General features: G+C 35.7%; 1 protein-coding gene across 7 annotated transcripts in view; it reads left to right on the top strand.

The window, feature by feature from the left end:
• LOC124176541 (trichohyalin) overlaps window positions 1–26,897 on the top strand; it is a 68,330-nt gene that overhangs the window by 17,279 nt on the left and 24,154 nt on the right. For 4 of the 7 annotated variants that reach the window (XM_046558088.1, XM_046558343.1, XM_046558258.1 and 1 more), the window contains exons 2-4: window positions 8,364–8,513; window positions 13,094–13,190; window positions 18,457–18,512. In XM_046558088.1, the coding sequence (XP_046414044.1) occupies window positions 8,364–8,513; window positions 13,094–13,190; window positions 18,457–18,512 (303 nt within the window). Of the gene's footprint in view, window positions 1–8,363; window positions 8,514–13,093; window positions 13,191–18,456; window positions 18,513–21,805; window positions 21,943–26,897 lie in introns of all 7 variants that reach the window. The other 3 variants (XM_046557999.1, XM_046558178.1, XM_046558431.1) reach the window with 1 other exon arrangement.

Here is a 26,897-nt window from a genome sequence, read left to right as displayed (position 1 = left end):
TATCTGAATCATCACCGTGATATTCTAAAAGATGTCAAGTTTTCAATCTTCCGAGTATATCGTCAAGATTCTTTCCTCATAGTCAGTTTTCGGCTCAAAAGTTAAGCTCCAATGTTACATTCCATGAAAGTTTGGAAAAATGGAGTCAGTAAAAACGGCTTCCTGAACCCGGAATTCGAGACACTCGCGCACCGGTGAATATGGTAAACAGTCAGGGTGACGCTGCGATAAATCGTGAAACAAGTCGACTACGTTGGTTCATTACAGGTACAAGGCCCAGATATGATCTAAGTCTTGGAGAGTCAAGGCTTTCGGCATCGAGTAGGGCGCGATTTTGATCTCTGCTTGATTTCTCGCCTGCCGATGCAGGCTTGGCTCAATTCTACACCAAGTAGGAACTTTAGTTGCGCCCTGGGTGGGAGGCCGAATCCCCCCTTGCTCGGATGCCGATATCGACCCTCCAGGGCCGACTGCTCCATCCATCCATCCATCCATCCATCCGTACCCTGCGGAAAAGCTGTGTGACGCGGGCATGTTTCGCCCTTTCACAACCGGCGAGCTTGCGGGATCTCATTCATGAAGTTTGACCCACCACCCCCTTGTCCTTTTACTCTTCCTCCACTGGCTCTTCCTTGTTTACTCCAACGGCCATAGCTGTGATCTTCGAGACCATTTTCTTCCACCTTTTCTCTCTCTCTCTCTGTGTACCCTTGCTCTTACCCTTTATACCCTTATTTTCTTGCTATTATTCTACCACAGTTTCTTCTAGACCCTCATCTCTTTGATTAAACGAAGGTTTACCGAACCTAAAGGTGTCGTCTGTCTTTCCCTGAAACTCTCTCGTTCTCGCTTTTGCCTCTTAGGTATTATACACTTATTGTGAGAGAAATTTTTAGTTCCGGTTACCGCTCAGTCCTTAACTATTTTCATTTTTTACCACAATCGAAAAATACAGTTCGAGGTAGAAAATGAAAATTAGTTTTCCAGCTGTTACTACACTCTTGCTATATTTTCTTGTAACCGTTGCCGAAATTTAATGCTCGCGCGACAATAAATTGACGCTAAAGCCTCGTTTAACTAAAAAAGTAGAGTAAACCTCAGAAACTGATTTTGCGTTGCAATAACCAAAATGGTTAGGCGTACCTCGTTTTTCGTAATTCCAACGATATTCAAACAGTTTTATTAACGATACCTGTTTTACTCAATTTTTCTAGTTACTATAAAAAATGAAATTTTTCACAGTGTATAATTCGCGGAGTACCTATAACCGATGAACCCACCGTTCGTAAGGTTTATATCCACATCTATCGATCGCGTTCAATTCTATGCTCTAGATCTTTTCTTCATCCTTTCTTTTCAACTTCTTTCATTCTTTCCGGTCTTTAAAATTATACACCGAAAGTCTTTTGTCCAATTAATCGTCGACGGTGATTTCCAATTTCCAATCGCCTCGTTTAACGCTTATTCACTATATGTATACCTATGTATACCTACTACCGACTCGTCATATTCGCAATTCGTACCCCGTTAGTTGGGATGAACGTCGATCGTATTTCCTGAGCTCTGAGGAAGCTTTACAGCAATATGCTCTATACGACTGTGGAATGCTAATGTGAAAACTCCGAGGTATGTTTAGCTTCTCGCATATATATTATAACTCGTGATAAGAAAATAAGAAAATATTGCCGAAATATGCTAATTTTTGAAGTGATTTTTCACTTGTTATCGGATTATATTCTACGTAAATCCTTCTCGCCAGTTTTGTTTTATTATTATTATTTTTTCATTTCGTACAGATTTTGTTTAGAAATGGAATGCCTTTTGTTTAGAACGAAGAGACATTTTTTTCGTTTCATTATTCGCCTGTAAACGAACAAATTGTAATGATCAAAGAACAATAAATCGCTGCATGCGGTGAATACTTTTTCGACACGTTGTAGAAAAGAAAAAAAAAAAACATTCAATCATCGTACTCAAGATCGTCGAAATGTAAGTTTTCCATTAGTCTTACGATATTTATTCTATAATTTGAGGATACAAGCTATAAAAACTCAATATGTATAATTATACTGTCTGAGATTCGATGGCGGATTTGAAGTTAATTGATTTTGGTCATGGTCTGGCTGATTAATTTTACGGTATTCTAACCGCGGGTAATTAAAAACAAAAAAAAAAAAAAAATTCATTGTTACCCAGCCAAGAGAAGAATAACAACAATGGAACCACGGTTAATAGAAATTATTAATTAAGGTATATGAAATTTTTGATTGAACGTATATAAATCGCGGCGCAAATCCGCGTGAATTAAACGCCAGTTTGATCAGAAGAAACTAAGCGAGGCGGCTATTATTGGACAAAAGTCGATTCTACCGGCTGTTTGGGTCAGGAATTGGATGAGACTCGAGGTTCGCTCTTCGCTTTGCGATTTCGGACAACTTCTCTTATACGGCTGCATGGTTACATGTTACACCCAGTATTAATGCTTTTCATGGTGCCAGAAATAGATCGATTATGTCTGCGGGTACGACGAACCCGGCAGCAATTGTCAATTTTGGTTTGTTGGACGCCTGGCCAAGTCCGTATTCTACATCCATGGTATGGAATTCAGCTATGCTTATTTTCAACACGCGAACTGAAAAGTTGTCGCGTACTTCAGTCGCGGTTATCGACTTCTGGATAATCGATTTACAACAACAAAATGAGCTTTGATTCGTCGAAGTTGGATGTTACAGGTTCTTCTTAGTCAAAAAAGAAGAAAGGCAGATCATAAGTGTGGGATTTTTTACAGACTTGTTAATATAATTGCAGAGTTCTTTTGGTGAAAATCCGCTTGTATTGTTTTTTGAACTCATCGAATCTTTATTTACCACAGCTAAACTTGTTTAGTTTTTATTTCGCTATTCTGTCGTTTGGAATTTATTTTCACTCGATTTTACATCAGTCACATTAATCCCGTATCTTTGGAAGGGAAAGAGAAGATTACTTTGAATATTCATGTATCAGACATTTTTGTGTCGAGTTTGTGATTTCCTGAGACACGCCATGTACCAAATTTACAAAAATCCAAACATTCATTTTTACGATAAACAACGTGCGTAAAGTTCAGAAATTTACACCCTAAAATATCAACCGTAACTTTTATTATAACGAGTATTATAGGTACTTGAATAAATTTAATCAATTTTCAATCTGTTTAACACGTTTTGTTTTACTCACCGTCAAGTATACATGTGATACATGCATGACTTTTTTATTTCTATTTAAATTAAACATAAGAAGGTTACCTTTTCTGTATATATATATGTATATTACGTATATTACGTACGTATAATATGACGTAAGCATTTCTGGCGTGCGTTGTAGTTTTCCGCATGAGTTGCTACCGTGTAATTCGTTTTGAAAGCAATTCTCGTATTACATCACATCGAGTTTCAGACTTATAACATATTTCTCATTTTATTTGATTACACAAGAAGCGAAGGAAACGGTAAATAAAATAAAAATATCCACCTCTCTGTTTTTCCTCTTTTTCTTTTCCCTAAGGGGGCGGTGGAAAAACAAAAAAAAAATAAGAAAAAAAAAAACGAAGCAAACCAGCATTCATATTACTTCACAAACAGTACAGCTTGTACAGAGGACAGCCGTCAAACGTGACGGCAACTCCTGGGAGTAATTAGATTCGTGATTCGTTGAAAGGCAAAGGTCGCCCACTGCAATTGGACCCTTAAACAAAGAAGATACGAGGGGTTTGATGTTGTTCGTGTCTGGCTAATCCTGTAAACTCGACGACCCTCCGGATAGTGGAAAAAAAAAAATGAAAGAAAGAAGTATAAAAAAAAAAAAAAACCACCATTCTGTGTCGTTACGCGACCGCGTCAAAAGTGCTGCGCGAGTTCCTCTTGTTGTTACGGTTTACGCTACGATTTAGAAATTTTCTTTGAATACGATCACAGAATCCGTGAGACGATATATTTCTTGCATACTTGTATATCTGTCAATTTGCGAGTCGAACATTTTGCGTTATATTTTTTTATTGAACAGAAAATATCCTACAAATATCTAATCGCGAACGAAAAAGTTGTACAACTTTTAATTGTTAAAGTTCTTGTCAGTTTTTTTTTTTTTTTTCCCCTCACCCTTACTCCGATACAGATTGCATTATCCCAGATGAATTAATTGTACGGAAATCGTTGTCGAATGATATTTGAGGAACGCGAAAATCGACCGGAGTAAAAATAAAAAAAAAAAGTAGGTGGTTCAAGGAAACTCAAAGTTTGCGTTGAGACTGAACAGATCGAGCCAATCAGTTGTGTTTGTTCTCCACCTGGACCTCCTCCATTTCCAACCACATATTTCAAGTCCTTACATACTTTTCGATTTCGACGTACATAGTTCCTATATCCGCACACATGCACACATTTACATAAATGTATATAATTGTACGTAACCCGGGTCGCGATAAAAATGCTTCCCTTATCCTGGGGGTTCAAGGAGACTTTCCGAGTCGCTCACCTAACGCAGTTTGATTCATAACGGTTTGCCTCGTCGTAAAACACCCTCGTTTCCCTTCCTTGCGTTACTTATTTTCTTTTTTTATTTATAATTATATAAATTATGGGAAACATTTATCTTCCTTCTCAAGACGATAGGTGATAACAAGAGTCGACGTTTCACGTAAACCGCATCTAGACACTGTTATAAAATCGACAAGAAGATGCGTTATTACTTATACTCGTTGTCCGAGAAAGGAGGAAAATCCTCCTCTTAGCCCAGTTCTTGAGAGCTTTTATGTAAGTTGTTGTATGTGTATCGCGAGAGTGTGTTACGTATGTACATATCGCTTCTCGATAAGACGTACCGACGGAAAAACGAAGCCCCTCTTAAGACGAGATCCTATTACCGATCAACTATATCCCATCGCATGTTATATGCCAAGTGTACGTTCAATCTCCGTTGCGGTGGTTGCACTGTTTTGGCACATGTAAAATATCGGGGCTGGGTTGAAATTCCGGATTTGAAAAGTACCGAAAGCGCCGAGTCAGGAATTTATTGGTGGCGAAATTTCAAGTGGAGAAATCGAACTTTGACGAAACCTCGAAGCTTTTAATGGTCCTTTGCTCGAAGCTCAAAGTTTCCAGAGGACAAAATGCCGACGAGTCGAAGTTCCGAAAGTGCGAGAGTGAGAAAATTTACAAATCTGAAACATCGAAATCCCGAATGATCAAAGATTTTCAATTCTGTGAATTTCTGGCTTGGTGAAATTTCACCACTTTGATCTTTCTTTGCTTTGGATTTTTCATATTTTTACCTTCGGAATCCTGGTCGTTCCGTTTTTCAGTTTTGCTCATTTTTTCTACCCACTCGTTTATTAAACCACGCTGTGTGAGTATATTTTAATTTTCGGAATTTTACTCTATCGACACTTTATTTCACGGAGTTTCGCTCCATCTGAACTTTACTTTTCGAAAATTAGCTCTGTCGTAACTTGAATTTTCGGAATTCCGCATATCAGAACTTTGAACTGTCCGCTTTCCTACCATTCGAAACTTTGCTGTTTCGTAAAAGTTTGATTTCCTTACTTCAAGCTTCGCCCCCCCCCCCCCCCCCCCCCCCAAATAATTCGCAATCAGACGCTTTCGGAACTTTTCAAATTCGGAACTTCAGCTCCGTCCCAAAAAATCGCACAAATGTCGCACGCGTTACACTTTTCTTTTAATACTGTACAACATATTTGTTCTAAAATAATAAAAATTGACTTTTCAACCCTTTATTTCAGAATTGAAGAACGTTTTACAGACGTCATTTTTCTATATATATATATATATATTCTTTTTCCATTTCACTTCGAAGTGTGCTGTGGGAAAAAATTTTGTGTTGTTCAGAATTGCTTCCGGAAAATACTGGGGTGACATTATCGTAGTTACTGATTCGAAATTCTGATGTCAAATTTTGAAATTTCGATTCATAATTTCGATTATTATTATTATTGTTATTATTATTATCACTATCGTTGTTGTTGTTTTATTTCTAACAACTTATCTGTATTACATATATAACAAAGTAATTGCTGTTCTCCCACCACTACTACTCCTATTAATATTGCTATTTCCTTTGCTACTGCTACCAGTATTACTATTACCGTTACTTTTCCCTATTACTGCCGTCATTTCCACTTTCGGTACAGTAACAGTATTACGAAAAGTTGGTATTATAAAACGGCGTGCGGGGACGTCCGCCTGATTGCACGACGAAGTAGTAATCAGGGAGTTTGGTCAGACGCCGTACCGAGTTGCCGCTTCTGGTCTTTGATTAGTTTTACATGTGTGTAGCGTGGTATTACCCTCACAGCGCATACACACGTGCACGCGTACGTACGTACGATGTATCCGCATGTCGCACGTCCGGGATTAATGACGTCACGAAACTGCCGGTCAATCCCCGTCGGAGAGAGCGAGAGATCGGAGAAAGGTAGCCGAAAGTTGGAGTGCGAGAGAGCTTGCCAAAGTACGGGCGTGGCTTTTCCGTGACGTCACAAACCGACCGAGTCCTCTCGACATAGGGAAACAGCCGTTGCCGACGTGTAACTGGGTCAATCGGATCTATCGGGAGATTTTCTTACACAGTTTTTTATTTCTCTGTTTTTTTATTTACACTCCGGAGGCTGACTTTCTGTATCAACTTTTTTCATTCTGTTGCGTTTCTTTTTTGTTTCTTTTTTTGTTTGTTGTGTTTTTTTTTTTTTTTTTTTATGTTATTTAGACTTTCAAATCCGCGGGAGCTTTTACTCTTCGCGCTTTTCTCTTTGTTTCGTTCTTTTTTTACTTTTGCGGGGATAACTCGAAACTGACGGTATATACGTTGTGTGTACTGGATTTGGATTATCGAGGAAATGATCTGGTAGATCAGAGTGTGAGATTTGAACAAATGATGAGAGTAAATTGAGGAATTATATACGCAGTCTTGACGAACAATTATAATTACGTGTTCTTTCGATTTCTGTTGGAATTTAATTTATCGAAGTAACAAGAAGCGAATAAACAATTTGGGGAATTTGGTGTGTACGAGTCGATTTCGACAAATGTACGAGGAAATGCGAGTCAAACTTGCGATTTTCTTTGAAAACATACTAATTTCGTTTATACGTTTCATATAAAAATTCCTATACGGTGAAAAAATTTTTAAATATATTATATGCGTCGACCGGAGAAAATTTAGCTTAAAAATATTTTCAATCTGTGGCGAAACAAACTACAATATATTACATATTTATATATACACGTTGAAAAAAAAAAAAAAAAAAAAAAATGGAAACAACGAATTTACGCAGCAATGTTTTGCGGTTTGACCTTTGTAGATTATAACAGAAAATATTGTCGGCAGATTTATTTTCTATTTAAAATTGTACGGTAGAATTACATCGGTCGTAAAATCACATCCTAGTGTCCGACGGGAAAACATAGAAGGGGCATTTCGATACACGCCAAATTGTCGGATACGCAATTTTTAGCCTCGCCCGCGGCAGGTTAGCGGAAAGAGAGATTGGCTCTTCAAAAACTTGGCTAATCCTCTTCGGGAACTCGGGATATAACAGAAGGTATATCGGATACTTGAGCGGTGGCAAACTCACTCGAGGAGATCGATACTCGTGTATTCCTTCTCTTCGCTTTATTTCAAAAACTGCCGCCAGGAGGGGGGGGGGGGGGGGGGGGGGGGGAGAAAAAATATTATTTCTACACATCCGTAGGTATATTTATTATTCACCGCATTTGTAATATATTGTATTACACAAGGAACGAAAATCTTTTCACCGATATACGTATGTGCGTATAAAGAAAATCAAATTTTTACCTTACCTTCAGGTAGTATTAGATTTTTTTTCCATTTTCTTTCACTTTTAGGGTTTTCTACCTCAAACGGTAAAAACGGGACCCTTGTAGGATCGCTTCGTTGTCCGTCCGTCTGTATTTTAAGACACTTTTTCTCAGGAGCGGGTTGAGGTATCAGGTTGAAATTAATGTCAAATACTAAGGTCTGCTGTCCCGTGGAGGTGTGAAAAAGTCAAGCTTCTAAGTCAACGCAATCGAAAGATACGGCCATTTGTATCATATTTTGATAAAATCAAAACCTGTAGGGTTGACCCAGAGTCATGAAATTTGGAGAGAAGCAAGGTCTCATGTGTCAGTAATTCTCATTCAATCGAAGGGGTGAAGTAGACGGAGAATGAGATCATGTTATCTTCATTCTGCGTCAAGTTTGTCAAATATTGTATATAAGTATAGCGCAATTCCTTCTGGTCCTGTAACGATATTGTTATTAAATTTTAATTCCGCAACTCACCGTTACCGTTTTCGTTTCTGTTTCAGAAACAAAGTATGATGGTTCGCCAACTTGAGGAGGAACTTCGATTGAGGATGAGGGGACCCAGCGTTGAGATGCAGCAGCAGATGGAAGTTCTCTTCAATGAAAACGAGCATCTGACTCGTGAAATAGTAATACTTCGCGACACGATTAAGGTAAGAATTTGCATCAGCATTATATTTTTATTTTCTAGCCTGCAATCGGAGCCCGGATGAAAAGGAAAAAAACAAACATGACATTTTCACTGCCGTTGTTATGCGACATTCCTTTTACTATCCTTCGAGCTGGTCGGGCTTTGGCTTAATAATAAAAAAAAAGAAAATAGAAAAGATAAACGTACAACCAGCGTCGTTGTGACGAGATTGAAATAGTATATTGTGCAACAAGGAAGCAAACTCGATCTTTTCGGGCCGAGCGTGAGTTTGCAATACGAGTCGTAGGTGAGCCGAATACGAATATTGCGAAAACGTGAGGCAAAAATGCCTTTGCCTCCTTGTTGATTTTTTATATAATTAGAGCATGTTGCGCGTTTTTTCACGAAGCACGAAATTGAGGTTAGGGTTGAGTAACGTCAGATTTGTTTGCAACAGCGCATGCGCGCAGTACGGAAAAGACAACATTTAACTCCTAGGACTTAAAAGTAGTGTTTTCAATACTCCGCGCATGCGCATTCGCATACTCACTCGACCGTCGTAGGCACCGATACTTTGTGCACGGAAAACACGCGTGGAGAAACGTGTAAAATACGCACGCGTTATAAAAAATTATAGATATTTGAATCGACTGTAGTTTAATTTTTTTGGAAAAATATGTTTAAAAAAAAAAAAATTGCCATTTTATACATTTAAATCACGTTTGCATGTGTATTGTGTACGGGTGAATCGATCGATTGATTCTTTTATGTACGTCACATTGGGACGTTGAAACAGCTCCTCCAATATCCGTAGTTTACCATACAATGAAAGCGGAACGAAATCGTTAATAAAAATGGATAGAAATCGATTTTCCCCGTAGCTTGTTATAACCGAAAGAATCCGTGGCTCCTTTTGAGGTTTAGAAAGTTTCTGTGTAAGGTCGACGTTTGTCGTCCGGTTCGGTTTTGTTGGATTAAAAGCGATATTAGTTTTTTCTTTTTTATTATTATTATCGTTATTCATGAACTCCTGCTCCTTGCCTGCTTCGATAAAAGGGGAAGATATACTAAATTTTAGATTTACTTTTAAGGAGATGCTTTTTTATAATAAGATCATGTTTCGTTTTGTCATTGGTTTACGAAATTTCGGACATTGCTAAGGGTGCGAAGTAACGATTTTTCCCGCACATGCGTCCTAAAAGTAAGCTTACTAACTTCATCCTCATGAAAAACCAAAAGATTGTCATCATGCAGAAAATGCAGTACCGACAACTATGATCAGACCAATGAGTCGTATAACTTGTAGTACCACGTTATGTTTCATAATAATTGCAACGTGTAAAACGATAGTAATTTTCATTCACCGTCATAACTTTCCAATAACTACCAAAGAACGAAAAATTCCATTCACAATTCGTTGAATTATAAATCAAACATTCGTCGTCATTTGCAATAAAGCGCGGATATACATGGATTGACATTTTTCACAATCTTTCCATCCACTCTGATGTTTGTGAAAAATTCATCGAGGCAAAAGAGGAGGTGGGCGAAGTTATGTTACGTTAGGTTAGGCAGGCAGAGAAAGAAAGATAAAAAAAAGTAAGAAATAACGTCAGTCGGGCAGTGACGAAGAGAGTTGTTTTACCTGGGCTTGAATAAACGTCACATGGTGTTGACACGGTGTCGTAAGACAACCTGCACACATACCCACCCCGTCCACCCTCTCATCCCTTTCGTCGTGCTATGTATTTGTTTAGTTTTATTCGCGTAGGCGCCTGCCGAACGTTTAACCCGCAGCTTTGAGGCACGGAAATAAACAAAGTTTCTGGATCCCAAACAGTACCGGGGTAAATGACATCGTCTATTTTCGTCCTCGTGCTCCAATCTGCGTACACCAAGGGACGAGACTCGCTCGAAGCGTTACCCGGTCGTTTTTCCTTCTTTGATGCCTATCATCCTCCTCCTCGATGTCTGCTACGAATCGATGAGTAATCCTTCTCAGAGTCCAAATCCCACGCCGATGAAACATCATATCGCACTCTTATCCACGAATTTCTTTTCGTCGCGGAAAAACTCCCCGAGAAGCTTTGCTCACATCCACGATGATCATATCGGATTCGGTAGGGATTATCGATAAAATTTTCGTCGCTATTGGAGTACTATTTTAGGCCATTCGTTTGGTTCGTAATCGTCTGAAGGAAAACTTCAGCAGTTGTCGTTGGAACCATTTCAATGGAAGTGTAATTAGTATCACGTGTCATTTGGTTTACAAATTTTACTTACAAAATTGAAGCGATTCGAATTTGATATGCGGTGCAATGGATTCGAAAGGTCGATTGAAATCAAATACCTGTTATAGACGAGTCGTTGAATTCCCGTAATACGGATTTTCAAAAAAGATATGTAGCTGCTGATAAACGAGTCAAAGTCAGCTTTCGACCCTGAGTAACTTGACTGAAACATGAAATACTTGGGTATCGATTACTTTGTTCTTCGTCAACTTATTGAACCTACGAAAATGGAGTGTACGTGACAAAGAATCTTGATCTCAATTCTCAACCAATCTGTTGTCCAATAGACTTGTCTTTACAGATCGCGTCTTTCTCGACGAGTTACAGCCTACGATAAACATCTATGAAGTCGAAAACAACAATTGTTCGTTAAAATGCACAAAACGATCGATTTTATTCAAGGTTTAATTAATTTAGGTGCTTATTGTCTATGTGCAGAAAGTCTAATAGGCGTGCAGACGGTCTCCGAATAGGAGTGGAGACTCTCTTTGGTTCACACCCAAAACCTGACCCAACCCAACGAATGCACGGTATATCCTTCGCCGTTGAATACTCCCTAAAGACTCTAGCGAAGGGTCGAATTTTAGTTCTGAAACGAGGACTGAGGGTGAAAGGCATCCAGCAGCTGCAGACCGAGTAAATCTGCACAGACTGCAGCATGTTGGAACAGACGACGAGGAAACAGCCGTTGCACTCGTTTTCACGATCGTATATCTGCAACGTGCAAAACCATGCTGCTGACTCGAGAGAGAGCAACTGGTCGGCTTTTGGCTGTCCTCCAAATTATGCAGACCTTGTGGGAACTTTCGCTGCTCGTTTGATCATCATCGCTTATTACCTTGTCAAGATTCTAAACTTCTTCTTTATCTTCTTCTTCGTCTTCCGCTTTCCGTATCGCGTTGGCCAAGTTTCGTTTTCACATTACACGCCAGCCTTTGAACAGAACCAGCGGTTAACTTTACCCTGAAATCGTGAACCAACTTCTTTTTCATATCGTATTCAATTGTATTAAACTCGTTTCGAAGCGTTGATTAATACCTTCACTTATCCAAAAGTCTATAAGGTGTAACAAGTGCAGGTACTCGCTTTACTTCGATGAATTTATTTCACGTACCAGATGTTGTGAGACATTGCGCATGAGAATGATCTGTGAGAGAGAGATTGAAGAACATTGTTGTTCTATGTACACGGTATCCGACGTTCACATGGCTCGATTCAAATCCGACAGTTCGTAAAAAACAAATGTTCGAAACAAGTCTTCTTTTACTGTGACTTGTGCCTTGTCGAGACCCATTACGCATCAAAAAATGGTGAAAGCCGACCGTTCACTGATACGAACGAACGGAAGACGCTTGATATTGAAAGCCGAACTTAATCATGAACTTTCGGTTGCAAATAACAAAGTCGAAGAAAAATTTGAACTCAACTATGAACAAACGAATTGCCAGTCGCGCGTTTCTACTTACAATCAGTAGTTACCGTCATCGATCGTTGATTAATCACTCGTAGTGCAATTTCCACGAGTCGCCAATGGCGATTCCTAATTTCCTGATCATGCAGCAGAGCTTGTCGGTATTGTACATTGTCCCGACAATGGATCGTAAATCACGACGATCGAACCGCCGGCGGTCGATGGTCAGCAGGATCGTGTGTTATAAATGCAATGTCGCCAAATTACCTGCACAAGCGGTTTCCACGGAAACTCGGGAAAGTCGAAAGTCCCGACCTTAACCAATTTTGGTAACACCTAATTATGTACCCGTCGTCGCTTCGACGCCGTCAAAGAGAGGCGATAAATTTGTTAACCTTCCCTTCCTCTTCATTCCAGGCGTAACCAACCACCTCGATAATTATAACAAGACGTGACAATAGAGTTACGGACTCGATGCTGCGACGTTTTCATGGCTTTTCACATGGATGCGGAAAAACTTGTTTATCGATCAGTGTCTTCAACCAGTGAATTATTTTTTCATTCGTGAGATTTTTGAGGATTCGAGGATGAATGCTCGTTCATTGGATGTCGTTGATTTAGCGAAAACTTCGATGTGAGCGGGTCTATAAATTTTCGTCAAAAAACTATGTACGATGCTTCCAAAAATTTTTAAGTTTTTTATTATTATTCTTATTTGAGCCGATGAACGCCAATCTTAACGAACACAACTGAAGTTTACACTGAAGTTCTTTTTTAGAACCAAATAATCTTCGACCAATATCTCAATATTTGTACAGCAAGATAATACATTAGGGGAGAAAAAACGGAAGGGTCCTTGAATTCGATTTAACATTTTTTTTTCTTCACTTTCTGTTTCAGGAGCTTGAATTGAGGATAGAAACTCAGAAGCAAACCCTCCAGGCGAGAGACGAAAGTATTAAAAAGCTCCTGGAGATGCTCCAGAACAAAGGAATGGGTGAGAAATTTGTAAAAAGAATTATATCTTATTACACGTAATATGTACGTACGTTGTTTCTAATTTTTTATTTTACTTTTACATGTTTTAAAATGAAAACAAAAAAAGTAATTGAATTTGTTTCTTTCTTACGTCACAATTAAATCATGAACTATGTAAATTCGAACAGAGTTATAATATCGCGGTATGTGTGTGGTATAAAAGTGTCTCGGTTTTACTTTCTTTTTTTTGTTTTCTGTTTTTTAATCAGCTTGCGGCGTCTGCAAATTTGCGTATACCGTTATTTTTCAAACAAATCGACGCTCTGGTAACCTTGCCGATATTGTAGAAAGTGAAATGTTGAATTAACGAGGGTGGAAAAAAAAAGAGAAGGTATTCGAACGAAGGTTTCGCTCTTTTGTTTATTTAATTAACTACTCGTAGAAGAACTGTGAATAATGACAAAAAATATCCTGTGTAATGACTGTGATTGAAGAAAACGACCCTGCCGGTGTGATTTTTGTAAGTTAGACGGAATTATACGTAATATGTCCGTGGCTTATAAAACTTTGTTATTAATTATACCTCTGAAGAAATGAAATATGCAAAGTACTTGGACTGTTTTAATTAAACGTTCGGTCATATTTTATAATACATAACGCTTGAGGTTATATATCGCAGGTATCGTTTGATTAACAACGTGGTTGACAATTTTTTGTACACTGTAGAAAAAAAATTATACCTTTCGTGTCTTTTTGCTTAATTAATAGGTTTTTATCGTAAAGACGCATCGATGCCAATTATCGCGATATTGGATAATTTGAAACAAAAAACAACAACAATAACAACAAAAATAATTTAATATATTATTATTAAAGCTAACCAAGGTTTAAAATCTTCCATGATATTTACACTCTGTTTTATATTAATCAGTTATTTTCATCCAAAAATTCAACTAATGCAATTTATTTGCTCATCAGAGACGAATATCGTACTTGATCAATGATTAGACAAAAAATAATTAACCAGTGACTGGATTGATTTTCCCATTAATTTTCTTTTCACCAAAAGGGATTTAAGTTTTTGTCATACAATTATACTTCTTGTTGAAAGCGGAAAACCTTTTCCATGAATTTTTCGTTTTAAAACAAGTGTGCAAAAATCCTTTGTAGAATCATCCGACTCGAAATACAGCGCCTGGAAATTGTACCGAGAATTTTAAGAATTCGAGTCACTATGGCCTTGTTTCCTTTTTTTTTTATACCGTACGAATTTGAATTTCCCTCAGGTTAAGCTTGTAATTTTTGAGGAAAGTTTTTCGCTATTTTGCAACTTTATAAGGCGGGTTGTTTCAAATTTTAAACCGCTCATTGTATACGCGTGTATACGACATAAGAGCAAAGCTTTTTCATAACCTGGCAAATTGAACAGCTTCAAAGTAATTTGAAAGTTGCAAAATATCGGACGTATCTTTTTTTTTTTTAACATTATTTTCTTCTATTTTTTTTTTTCGTGTGATAGGATAATAGCGAAAATATCCGTATGAAATATTCGTATAATTACGCGAGCGTGTCCGGTGGAAAATATGTGTTACGTTCCGTGAGGAGAGCAAAGTGAATTGAGGAGGGAAGATGAAATTGCAGAGGACATTTTCATACGGCATGGCGTAAGAGCTCGTATTTTTCCCTGCAATTAGATTAAAACCCCAGACGCCGGGAGGAGTCGGAATAAAACTGCACCGCGTATCTAGTTAGTCTACTCTAACCTAGATATTTCTCTAATGAAATTCGCAAGCGTACCATTTAAGAAACGTCATGTTTCGGTTGGGTTAGAAATTCAAAATTCCGACTGCCGGTCGACGAAAATATTACTGCATTCAATCGGAATGTCTCGAGAAATTGAATTGTGATAAAAAAAAAACAAAAAAAAACAAAAAAAAATTTCAATCATTGTAATAAATTGTCTTTGAAAATTTGAGAAAATTAATTAAACTTGCTTTGAAATTTACAACTGTAACTTGCACGTTGACTGTCGCTGCTAGAATTATTATTTAAACTTTAACGTACGATGACGTTAATTTTTATTCACCACTGCGAAATGATACATTTTTTACAATCCTACTAAGTATAGTACCGGAAATAGCAAAAAAGCACAAAGAAATATTACAAAGTAATCCCGGGAAGTTAGAAGCCTGCGGTTTGTGTAGTTGAATTGATATTACAGATATATATATATATAAAAAGAGAGAGAGAGAGAGAGAGATGGGAAATGCGTCCACGTCCCTCCAGATATTTCAAGAATTTCGTATTACGCAACCGGGAATTTACCTGCCATCTTTGACATGCATACAGCTTCGTTTCTACGTCAAAAGTTCACACATGCATGCATACGCGGTTAGGTGGAGGAAGATACTTGACGGGAATGAGAAGAGAAGAGAAGATAAGATAAAATAAGGCAAGAAGAGACAGGGAATTGGGTCACAACAGCCAACCAACAGTCCCATCACGTTTCGCAGCTAGACTTTGGCGTCAACCCGACCACGACGAGTTTAAGGGTGAAACACTAACTAGTATTTACCCTGATGACCGGCATGCGGAGACAGAAGCGGGAGAATCGCGATTTACCGTCTTTCAAAGCCCTCGGGTATTTTCGCAAAAACACCCACCCACGCGCATTGTCGTTACACGGGGTACAATGTATGGGGCATTCCACGCCAACTCGGTGAACGGTTGACTGAGTGAAATTTTTCAATTTTATCAAGAATTTTTCACACGTTATTACGAGCCGTGAAAAACTTGGAACAAAAGTGTTTAATTTTTTTTTTTTTTTTTTTTTTTTATTGACTCGTCTTTAACTTGTGATTTTTTAAACACCCTCAAACTGATGTTCGTGAAACAAGTATAAAAATAAAAATGACGTATGATTCAGAGCGAGACCTCGTTTCCTTCTATTTTTTAATTAAATCATTTACTCTAGTTTTTTTTTTTAATCGTCTTTTTTATATTTTCACAACGCGCAAGGTTACCAGAGAAGAAGAAGAAGAAAAGTTTTTGATAATCAAAATACAGAACCGCGTCGTTTTGGATTTTCTATGAAAAATATTTACTTGCAGGTTTTACGTGTGTATTGAAATACGTTGCATTTATTGTTACTCACTACCGTAATTCAAGGATTGAAGGGTGTTTGTGTTGTTGAAAAATAAGAGAGAAAAACGCGTGAGTGAAAAAAAAAAGGATAATCAATTGGAGATAGGCGAAAAAGGATTAAATTTTACACAATTATTATTCCACTATTATTTCGTTATTGCTGTTCACATGATTTTGTTACAGGTTATTGTTATTCCCATGTGTATAACTATTCCCGTCCAATTGCGTATCATAATTGTATGCTCATATCTTTACTCGTTAATAGTTACGTTAAGAAAGTTGATTGGCCAAAAATCGATATTCTTCGTTAATTCATTTAGCTATATCACCTCGAATATACAACGATGGAAAACTCTGTAATTATGAGAAAAAGCTTACGGACATCAATTTTCGACAAAGTCTTTGAAACGTTTATTCATATTATTTTTCAACAAAATTTAATATCCAACGATGTCGACGCAACGTTATGAAACGAAAGAAAAAAAAAAAACAAAACAAAACAAACAAACGCATATCAACGAATTTGTATAAAATAATCTTCTGAATAAAATGGCCTATCGATAGAGTTGAAAAGCAACAAATATATTAGATTTTTAACTATTCCGAATCGATTTGAAAGGTTAATTTTTGATTATAATCACGGTAATTTTAAAAAGATCTTCTCAGCTTACGAATATTTTAATTTGACAAATACTCTGCGAGCGACAATTTCGTTATTTGTTTAATAAAAGTATCGATTTTTCGCCGACCAAACTCCTTTAAAACCGTACACACCCGCAGGTATTTACGAATATTTAGAGCTTAGGCTATATCCTGAAATCACAACCGTCAGTAGGAGGAAACGACACCATTTCACCACCGCATAATCCATAAACATTGACGAATGAATGAGTAAACGAATGGAGCGGCAGGAGTAATCAGCGGCAGCTTATTTCTGGTATCTTTGTGTCTGACCAAAGTTTTTAGATGGAAAAAAAAGCTCTGATAAAAAAAAAAAAAAAAGAAAAAACCAATTTGCAGGCCGACGAGTTCGAATCGAATCAACGTCAACACTCGACTCGTCACACATGTAACAACACTTTGTAATAATACAGTGTCAGAGCTTTGTGTTATTTCCGTTTCGTCGATACGTGCTTTACCATGGTTTTCATTTTCTTTCCCGTGTTCTTTATCTTCTTCACTTTTCTATTTTCCTTTTCTTTACTACCCTATTAACATTCATCACTCCAGCATTTTTTTCAGAAATCTGCGGATAAGATTTTAGGATCATCCATTCGACGATCACGAGACACGCTATTACTACGGTACACTTTATACGTGTCTCTCATAACTTTGCACATTTTATATGCCCATTTCATTTTATCTATCCGTCTATTCGTTACCTTATATCACGTAGCGTACGCGACTTTATCGTCAAACTGTATAATATTTCCCGAGAATTACCGTTGCGGTAAATAAATTTTACTTCGATCTTTTTCTTTTTTTTTTTTTTTTTCATGTCCATAATCCTGCAAGGTTGATGAAAATCGACAAATGCAGAAACAAAACTTGAGCACCTGCGATACGAAATTGCGTTGCGTTGTGTTAAATTCCGATAACGATTTATTTATTTTTTTATTTTTTTATTTTAGTTTATTCTTTTGTAATGATCTAAACGCAAATATTCACTTTAATCGACGTATTACATCGTACAAGTATAATTAATCGTATCTTTTCGTTTTTACTTTATCAGGATAAACACGTTTCATGTATATGCTTTGTTACTTTCTTTTTTTTTTTTTTTGTGTATTTTTGTTTTTATTTCCTATTTTCACGCGTACAACGACGAATGTGTAAGAATAAATTTAATTTTTACTCGACGAAGACTTTTTGCCATACATGCATATACACTGAGAGTTGACGTGTAACGTGTGTTGTAAAATTACTTGACGGTGGTCAGTAAAAGGGTAATTTTGATAGTCGAAGAGGGAAAAATTTAGGCGGTGTGCGGTCATCGTGTGGTAAAATTTTCTCAAAACACAAGAAAAAAGAATCGCATTTAAAACACGAAACTAGACGAAAAATTTCTTAAAAAAAAAAAAAAAAAACTAAGAAAAAAAAATGGCAACGTTGTCAGAGCGAATTGGCTTCTATTGTTGTAGGCAAGGAAGAGGAGCGGATTATGTTCCAGCAGATGCAATCCATGGCGCAGAAGCAGGTTCTTAACCATATCTCTCTACCTGTGATATATATATATATACATATATATACATTTCATTCATTTAACTGTATTACATATAATATACTTGTATACACATACATTGCTGCGTAGGCGCGTGAATTATTTACGACACGCGCTCACGCGTAATACGTATGTGTATATGCGTATGTATTATATATATATACACATATCTGTACGATTCTTTATTTTTATTTATTTTTTTTTTTTTTTAATCAACCGACCATCTTATCACCTTTATCGTTATTATTATTACTGTTGTTATTATTATTGTTATGATCATCATCATCGTCATCATCATCATCATCATCATCATCATCATCATTACTATTACTACTACTATAACTACCACTACTACTACTACTACTACTATCATTATTATGATTATTACATTTGTTGAAAGTTGATCAATGTTTGACTGTATGTGTATATAAAAAAAAAAATAGTCGCTTGTTGTAGTTAATTGCTCTCTGTGATTCCGATCATTGTGTCGACATCATTGATATTTTTCTCTTTTATAACGTTGAGAAATCTTTTCGTTGTTTTTTAATATTTGTTTTTCAGGTCGCTGAAAAATTCCTCTTCTTGAATTTGTTTCTTTTTTCTTTCTTTTTTTTTGTTTTTCTATTCATATTGTAATTTTTTCTCGTATTTCACCTCGCTCGAAAGATTCTATCGAAACGAAATTTCGATCGGTTAATCAATCTTGTTTTGCGTTTCTCATCAGAGTCATACTTTTTCTTTTTTAACGAATCTTTATTTCGATCGTTTGTTTGGGTTGCACGTAACATTGTTCGGAATTTGTTTAAAAAAATGTATTCATTGTACGTTGAAAATTGATCGAAAGATCGGCAAAAATATCAGGTGAGATATTGGAAAATATGATGGGAGTCATGGATGAAAAAAATAAAAAGTCGTAGTGCCTATGTGTATCATACATAATTCATGCCCGCACATCGCATATACATTATCATTATCAGTATATATGTATATTTATCATGTAGATCTAACGAAGTGTCGCTTTTTCGAAAACCTTGGTTTAACAACAGAATCGTTTCCCTAATTTTTTTTTTTTTTTTTTCTCTTTTTTCCTTCCTTTCTTTCATCCTTCCTCCTCGTACAACTATTGTTTTATCTCTACAGAAAATCGTGTGAAAAAAGATAGTAGCTACGCATAATTTGACGATTGTACGCAATTATTGAAGAAAAATTCTTCCCTTAGGATCGAAATTCTAATTTCAACATTAAACTCTGGTAACTAAATATCATTATTAATATTCGCATTTTCTCTACGCTTATTGTATTTCCAGATACGAAGTAATACTCGAATCGATTAAACATTTGTTTATACTTTAAGTAAATAAATTCATTTCACTGATTCGTAAGAAAATCGTTTGGATTTTTTTCTCTTTAATTTTATCGTTCCGCATTTCTAAAATTCGATGATACGGCCACGTTAATTTACCGAGCCAATAGTTTTCACCTTTTCTATTTTTTTTTTTTTTTTTTTAACAAAACTCCAGACCCTGCGTCTAATAAAGTCGGTTCTGAGATCTGAATATCGATCTTCGAATATATTTGCATAAATAACGAAGTCAGTATCTCGCCCCCTGGGGTGAATGTTAACGAATTGTTAATATCATTTTAATCAAAACGAAAGCCGGGAAAAGGTAGAAATTTGAAAAGTGTCGTTATCCTTTTTCCTTCTTTGCTAATTTTTTTCAATAACGACCAAAGAATCGCTGAAATAAAAATTAACTAAGGAAAGATTGAAAAAATATCTGTCCGATGAAAAGTTTTTTTTTTTTTTTCTTCGTTTTTTCCAAATCACTTACTTCGTGGCTGTAAATACATATGAATATATGAATATATAATACGTGTAAATTATTTTGGATTCATATTTATATATTTTTATAGGTACCCTTAGGATTGATTTTTGTTTTTCAGATTTACTATTGTTTTCTCTTCGTACCCGATTTCACTAAATCCTGCATTTTTGTACTATACATATAATAGAGCGCCTGGTAGCCTGTTAGGTTTTAGGTGGAGTCAACGTGGCTTTGTGTGGCATCCGAATCATTATACGAACGATCTTTATTGGTCGCTCATGATGAGGATATTTATATATATATGTCCGAAATGATTATCCTTTGAATATAACACGTTCTTATTATCACTGTATACCCTACATTATATGTATATTATGCATAAACCAACAGCACACGAGTGTTTGAGAAATGAAAACACACACACGCGCACACACGTTTATACAGGTGGTATTATTACCCCCCCCCCCCCCCCCCGGGAATTTTTTAAATGCTCCGATCCATCTACGTAACTATATATACTCACACGTATCATTATTGTTGTTATTATGATTGTTATTGATATACGAAAATTATACTTTGTGTGACAAGCGATGGAATATTATTATTCTTATTATTATCGTTATTATTACCATTACTATTTTATTTCTACATTTGTTACTGTGCAATCTTTTCTCTGTTTCGTCTCGTCTATCCAAATTTACCACAAACACCACCACCACAAGTTGTCTAGCGCTCCGTCGTTTTTTTTTTTTTTTTTTTTTTTTTTTTTTATTTTTTCGTTTTCTCGTTGCGATTTACATGTTTGACGTTGAAAAGGAAACGAAAATTCTAAAAGAAAGTGCGTACTGCATTTTATTCGCGCACGTTTTACGCACATTGTACAAATATTTATAGTAAGAAGAGAAAAGAACGTAGCGTTTTAAAATTACGCTGTGGGAATAATTGAGAATGAAAGACACAATTGGAATTGGCAAATGTTTCCGGAGATTATATTCCGGTGTTTCTGGCTGTGCATGTGAAAAAACAACACAAACTTGTATAATTTTGTTCATATATTTTTATTTTTTTTATTTTTTTATCGTACGTACAAACATATTTTGTTATTTAATTATCGTTTCGCTAACCGTGATATATAATCCGTAGCAGGAAATTTAATCGAAAAAGTATCGTCGAAGGAAAGGAAAATGTAGGGACAAAGATAAAATCGAAAAAACATACACGCGCACACACACACACACACACACACGCGCGCGTAAACATCGTACGAAAAGTATTAAACATTTATACGCACTCGGTGTATAAATGTTGAGAATAGATTGAAAATTGACATGAGAAAGAAAGAAAGAAAGAAAGAAAGAAAGAAAGAAAGAGAGAAAAGATAAATTGGAAAAATGTACGATTACGGTGTTCGGATGCGTGGAATGAGCTGCTTTGGATGTGTAGGTGGTAAGATGATAGCGACCCTCGCAGGAATATCGCCCGCATCCGCCTTTTCTTCACTCACACCGACATCTCAACAAAACCAAAAATTGCCACCCAGAGAACTGCGAGCCCAGTCCCTTCCACGGAGGACTGACCAGGTACACTTTACATTAAAGCGAGAAAAATAATTTAAAGAGAAAAATAACGATAGTGTGAATTTGGAAAGAAAAAACGTATTAGAAAAAAAAAACCAAAAAAAAAAAACCATGCAACTTGACGAATACGCGGTGAATCGTTGTAAAAAAATCGAAAGCTCGAAGAAAGAGAGAAAGAATACCCGAAAACGGAACGCGGCGACCATCGATGATTGTTTATATATATATGTGGAAATGTATGCGATATGATTGATCGATTGAGCGGAATTTTAATGCATTGGTTCTTGGAGTGATCGAATAATCAAGAATACCGATTAATTAAACAATCAATTTTTCCAGTTGATGGTTTTTTCGATTAATCGTTATCTCGATCAATCGAAATTTCGAATCATTGTTCCGTCAACTGATCAAATAATCACAAATACCGATTAATTCATCAATCGGCATTTCCGATCGATTGTTTTTTTCGATTAATCGATTCATCGGGACGTTCGTTTGATCGCACTTTCTATGAACCGTTCAATCGGAATAACAATGAAACGAATTTCACGACTGATCGATTAATCGCACAACTAATTTGTCGATTGATTGATATTTTCTTTTCGTTTCTTCTTTTATCAATTTTACCACACCACGCAACAAAAGCAAAAATTATTTGCCTCTTCGGTTTTTCAGTTCAATTCAGTTATCGGTTCAGTTCGGTTACTTGAATGACGTACCTATTTGTTAATTTATTCTTTGTTCATTGATTTTCAAATACCGTACCGATTATTTTTCGACGTCGCCGCGTTCTTCTCTGCCGAGTACCGGAATATATATAGTTTAGATAGTGTGCAGACATGTGCATAATCAATATAAACATTTTAATAATTGTACATATTCGCATAACTCTGCACATCTTTGTTGATTATATCGCATTTTTAATACGTTTGAAGCGCAGATGTTTCGCCGTTTACAGATATTTAACCCGATTAACAAGAGTTACACAATAATTAACTAATCAATAGTTTACCTACACCTACAACACCTAACAAGGCAAATATTATGATTTAATGACACAAGTTTTTAATAATTTGGTAATGAAAATTTGGCAATTTTTATTAAACTCATTCAATTTTAATGACATTTTTTTTTATATTTACTCTTCTCCAATTTTTCATCTGTCAATTCCAGAAGCATAATTAATTATTGCCATTTTCTTCACCAGGGTATCTACAAAGTTGTTCGTTGACTTTGAAAATTTGTCTCTTCCGAGTTTTGTTTTTTTTTTTTGTTTCTTTTTTCCGCTGTCAAGAACCGTCGGCAAATTGTCAGTCGAGAAAGTTTTTCGTTTACGGAATAATGGACAAAATTGTCGCGCGAATTTAAAACAAATATAAGGACAGACTGCGTAAATTCCATTTTTGAAACACATACATACAACATCGATAATCGATCGGGGATGATTTTTGCATGCGCGAATAATGAGTCAGCGCACGTTAATCATTAACAATCCGCATTGTCTTTTTTTAAATATTAACAAAATCGTAATTTGTTGTACCTGCTGCCTTGATAAACGCGCGCTTATCGCTTATTTTCATTAACCCGTATTTACGCGTATCAAGGGCTGCGAATATTCCTCGGCGAGGGAAATATCGCCGCGCTTTTTGAACCCCGGAATAATTATTCTCCGTCTTTGCTTTTTTTTTTTTTTTTTTCTTTTTTTATTTATCTTTTTTTTTTCATCTTTAACAAAAGTTTCGACAACCGCGCTGCTGGTAATTTTATTTACCGCAAATCCCGTCTCGCGTATTCTAATACCCTAGTTATACGTACATGTATACATAAAAAAAAAAAAAAATAAATAACCTCGTTATACGTACAGATACGTACATGCATACACTTGACGAATTATCAAATACGACTTGTTAGCGATAAACACGTGAGGCAAGTGAGTAAATTTAATTATACTTGATACGCATTATACATCTATACTATAACATTATAATATATCGTCTCACAATCAGTGGTGTTTAAACAATTTCTATGATTAATAATCCCTATATATATATATATATATATATATACGCACACACACTCACACTCTCACACACACATATATATATATACATATACTTCATATATATAATATATAAATTGATTTCTGATCATTATGAAATATGAATATACATATAAATATACATATATGTATCCATGCAATACATAAATTTATGTACGGAATGTTCAACCCTTGCACTTCACCCTGTTCTTTAGCGTTATGTATATGTAACACATGTACACACACACACACGCACACATATATATGTATAAATCAATCACTGAATGTCAACCATTTTTCATAACTATATTATTATTGTCAACTGTTATTGCTGTTGTTGTTGCTGTTGTTGTTATTATTATTATTATTATTTTAAACTATCACGATTTTTCTTATTATGTATAAAATATAGATCTTTGCGCAAAATGATTTCCAAAATATCGCCGATGATCAATTTTCGTCGAGAGGATTAATTGAACTATTGATGAAATCATTTAGACAATGATCAAGTTTTTTAGAGTCATGAATTCTTGAAATCACTTCGTGACAATTTTCCGTGATTCATTTCTCTTCTATAGTATAACTGTCTTATTATTATTATTATTCATCATCTTCTTCTTCTTCTTTTTCTTCTCCTTCTTCTTATTCCGATCATACGTGTTATCACCGTTATTTATTATTCTCGCTATCGTTATTACTATACTATATATACATATATATACTCATCACTCATATATATATATATATATGTATATATACACACACATATACATCATGTACATTATCCTCTCTATATACATTTATGTACGTTCACCATATAATGCATATATATATATACCTGTACCTACATATATACTATTAATCGATTAAGACTTTCTAGAAGGTATATAATCTATAGAAACGATTATATATTATATACGTATAAATACAGCTTTGTGCGAATGTTCACCAACTATACGCATCGTTGCTCTGTGTACCTATTATATGTATACATACATATACGATTTTTTTTCTGTTTAGTTGATTGAAAATTGTTGATTGTTAGATGTTTATATTGCGTACATATGTATTATTACATTTTATATACCCAAAACATTATGCATCCTGTATACGTTTAAATATATGTATAGGAAATACAAGGCGGTGGCTATAGTTTGCGAACATTTCGTTGTTGTTATTATTATTATAAAATGGTTAGATCTTGTCCATTTGGCGTTTATCATTATACATACTTACAATACGAATTTACGTAGATGATTAGATAATTTTATAAATGTTAAATTTTATTATATAAAAGGCGATTGCTCATGTTGATTTTTATTTATTTATTTATTTATTCATTTTTTTTTCTTCTCCATCAGAAAAACTTAATCTTATCGTTCGGTTCACACTCGCGTTTGTACGATCAAACTTGCAGCGTTCTCGTCGCGTTCACGGTTGATGAAAAAGGAAAATTTCCTTGAGTGGGGTATAAAAAAAAAAAAAAAAAAAAGAAAAGATTCAAACTAATAATAATGATAATAATAATACTAGAACGAAACGCGTGCCGAGTGTATCACCCGAACGATGAGATGTAAGACTTGTGTGTTTTTTTTTTTTTTTTTTTTTTTTTATCCAATTTTACTGCCAAAAAGTATCAAAAAACAGAATACTTGACGAGTTATAAAAGTTTGACAGAGAAAATGATTTGTTCGAAAATCACGTGTCGAGTGAAAAATGAAATATAATGTTTACTTGTATACAAATATCACATGAAAGCAACAGTTGTTATGAAAGGATTAAAATTTCAATGAAGCATTAACGACTTGTATGATAAAATTAAATATAATTAATACTAAACGTGTTGTGAGAAAAAAGACCGAACCAAAGAAAAAAAAAAAAAAAAAAAAAAAAAAACAAGTAAAAAACGAACGAAATGAAGGAAAATAACGTCGCAGAGATGGACAATGTCAGCCGTGCGTCGCGGTGGCGAAAGAACTGCGGCGGCGCCCGGCGCCGAAAAGGATTCTGTAACTTTGTGCGTATATACACGTGTGTGTATATATACATGTATATACTACATATATGTATATATCCGACATGTACGCCTGTCGATCTCGAGGAGAGGTTTCTTTTTTTGTATTTGGACGTGTAAATCCAGGTCGATAAAAACTATACGTGACACATATACACATGTATATGTATATATGTATACGTACATATATATATATATGTATATATACATACGTTAAATCTTATACGATATACAAATATACGGCATGTGTATTATCGCAATCAGGCAATTTGGATCAACGGGTGTGTTTTTTAACGAACGCGACCAACGAAGGATCGATCGATCGATCGATCGATCGGTATCGTGACAAACCTGAGAAACCGAAATGACAGTAAAAAAAAAAAAATATAAACAAAAAAAAAAAAACGAACGAAAATGAATCATGAGAAAAGAATAATATCTTTGACGAAACCGGAAGACAGACAGAGAGAGAGAGAGAAAGAGAGAAAGAGAGAGAGAGAGAGAGAGAAAGAGGGAAAAAAAGAGATAAAGAGAGAGGTGCAGGAAGCCCGGCGGAGCGTCGCTTTTCTTTCGTCAACCAAAGCGCGTTGCCCCCCCCCCCCCCCCCCCCCCCTCCACTACCCATACATTGTACCGAACCAACTTCCGTTTTCCTAATAACTAAATTAAGCCTTCTCTGCGCCAAGAATCCGGAACTAACTTCTGACATACAGACCGATTCCTTCGAAATTTATTTCTGCTTCGCGATACAATTATTTTGGTATTTTTTTTTTTTTCGATACAAATGTTGTTTGATTCGAAAATTTGTGCTTTTTGTTAGTTTTTTTTTTGTCCAATTTTTTTCTTTCTCTCCTTTTACACTGTTCAAAGTTATCGTGTCAAAGGATTCTTGGAAACTTGTTGCGA

This window comes from Neodiprion fabricii, chromosome 1 (genome assembly GCF_021155785.1).
Source record: "Neodiprion fabricii isolate iyNeoFabr1 chromosome 1, iyNeoFabr1.1, whole genome shotgun sequence".
NCBI lineage: Eukaryota > Metazoa > Arthropoda > Insecta > Hymenoptera > Diprionidae > Neodiprion > Neodiprion fabricii.
Note: the sequence above shows the minus strand (reverse complement) of the source record. Positions and strands in the feature narration are given on the sequence as shown.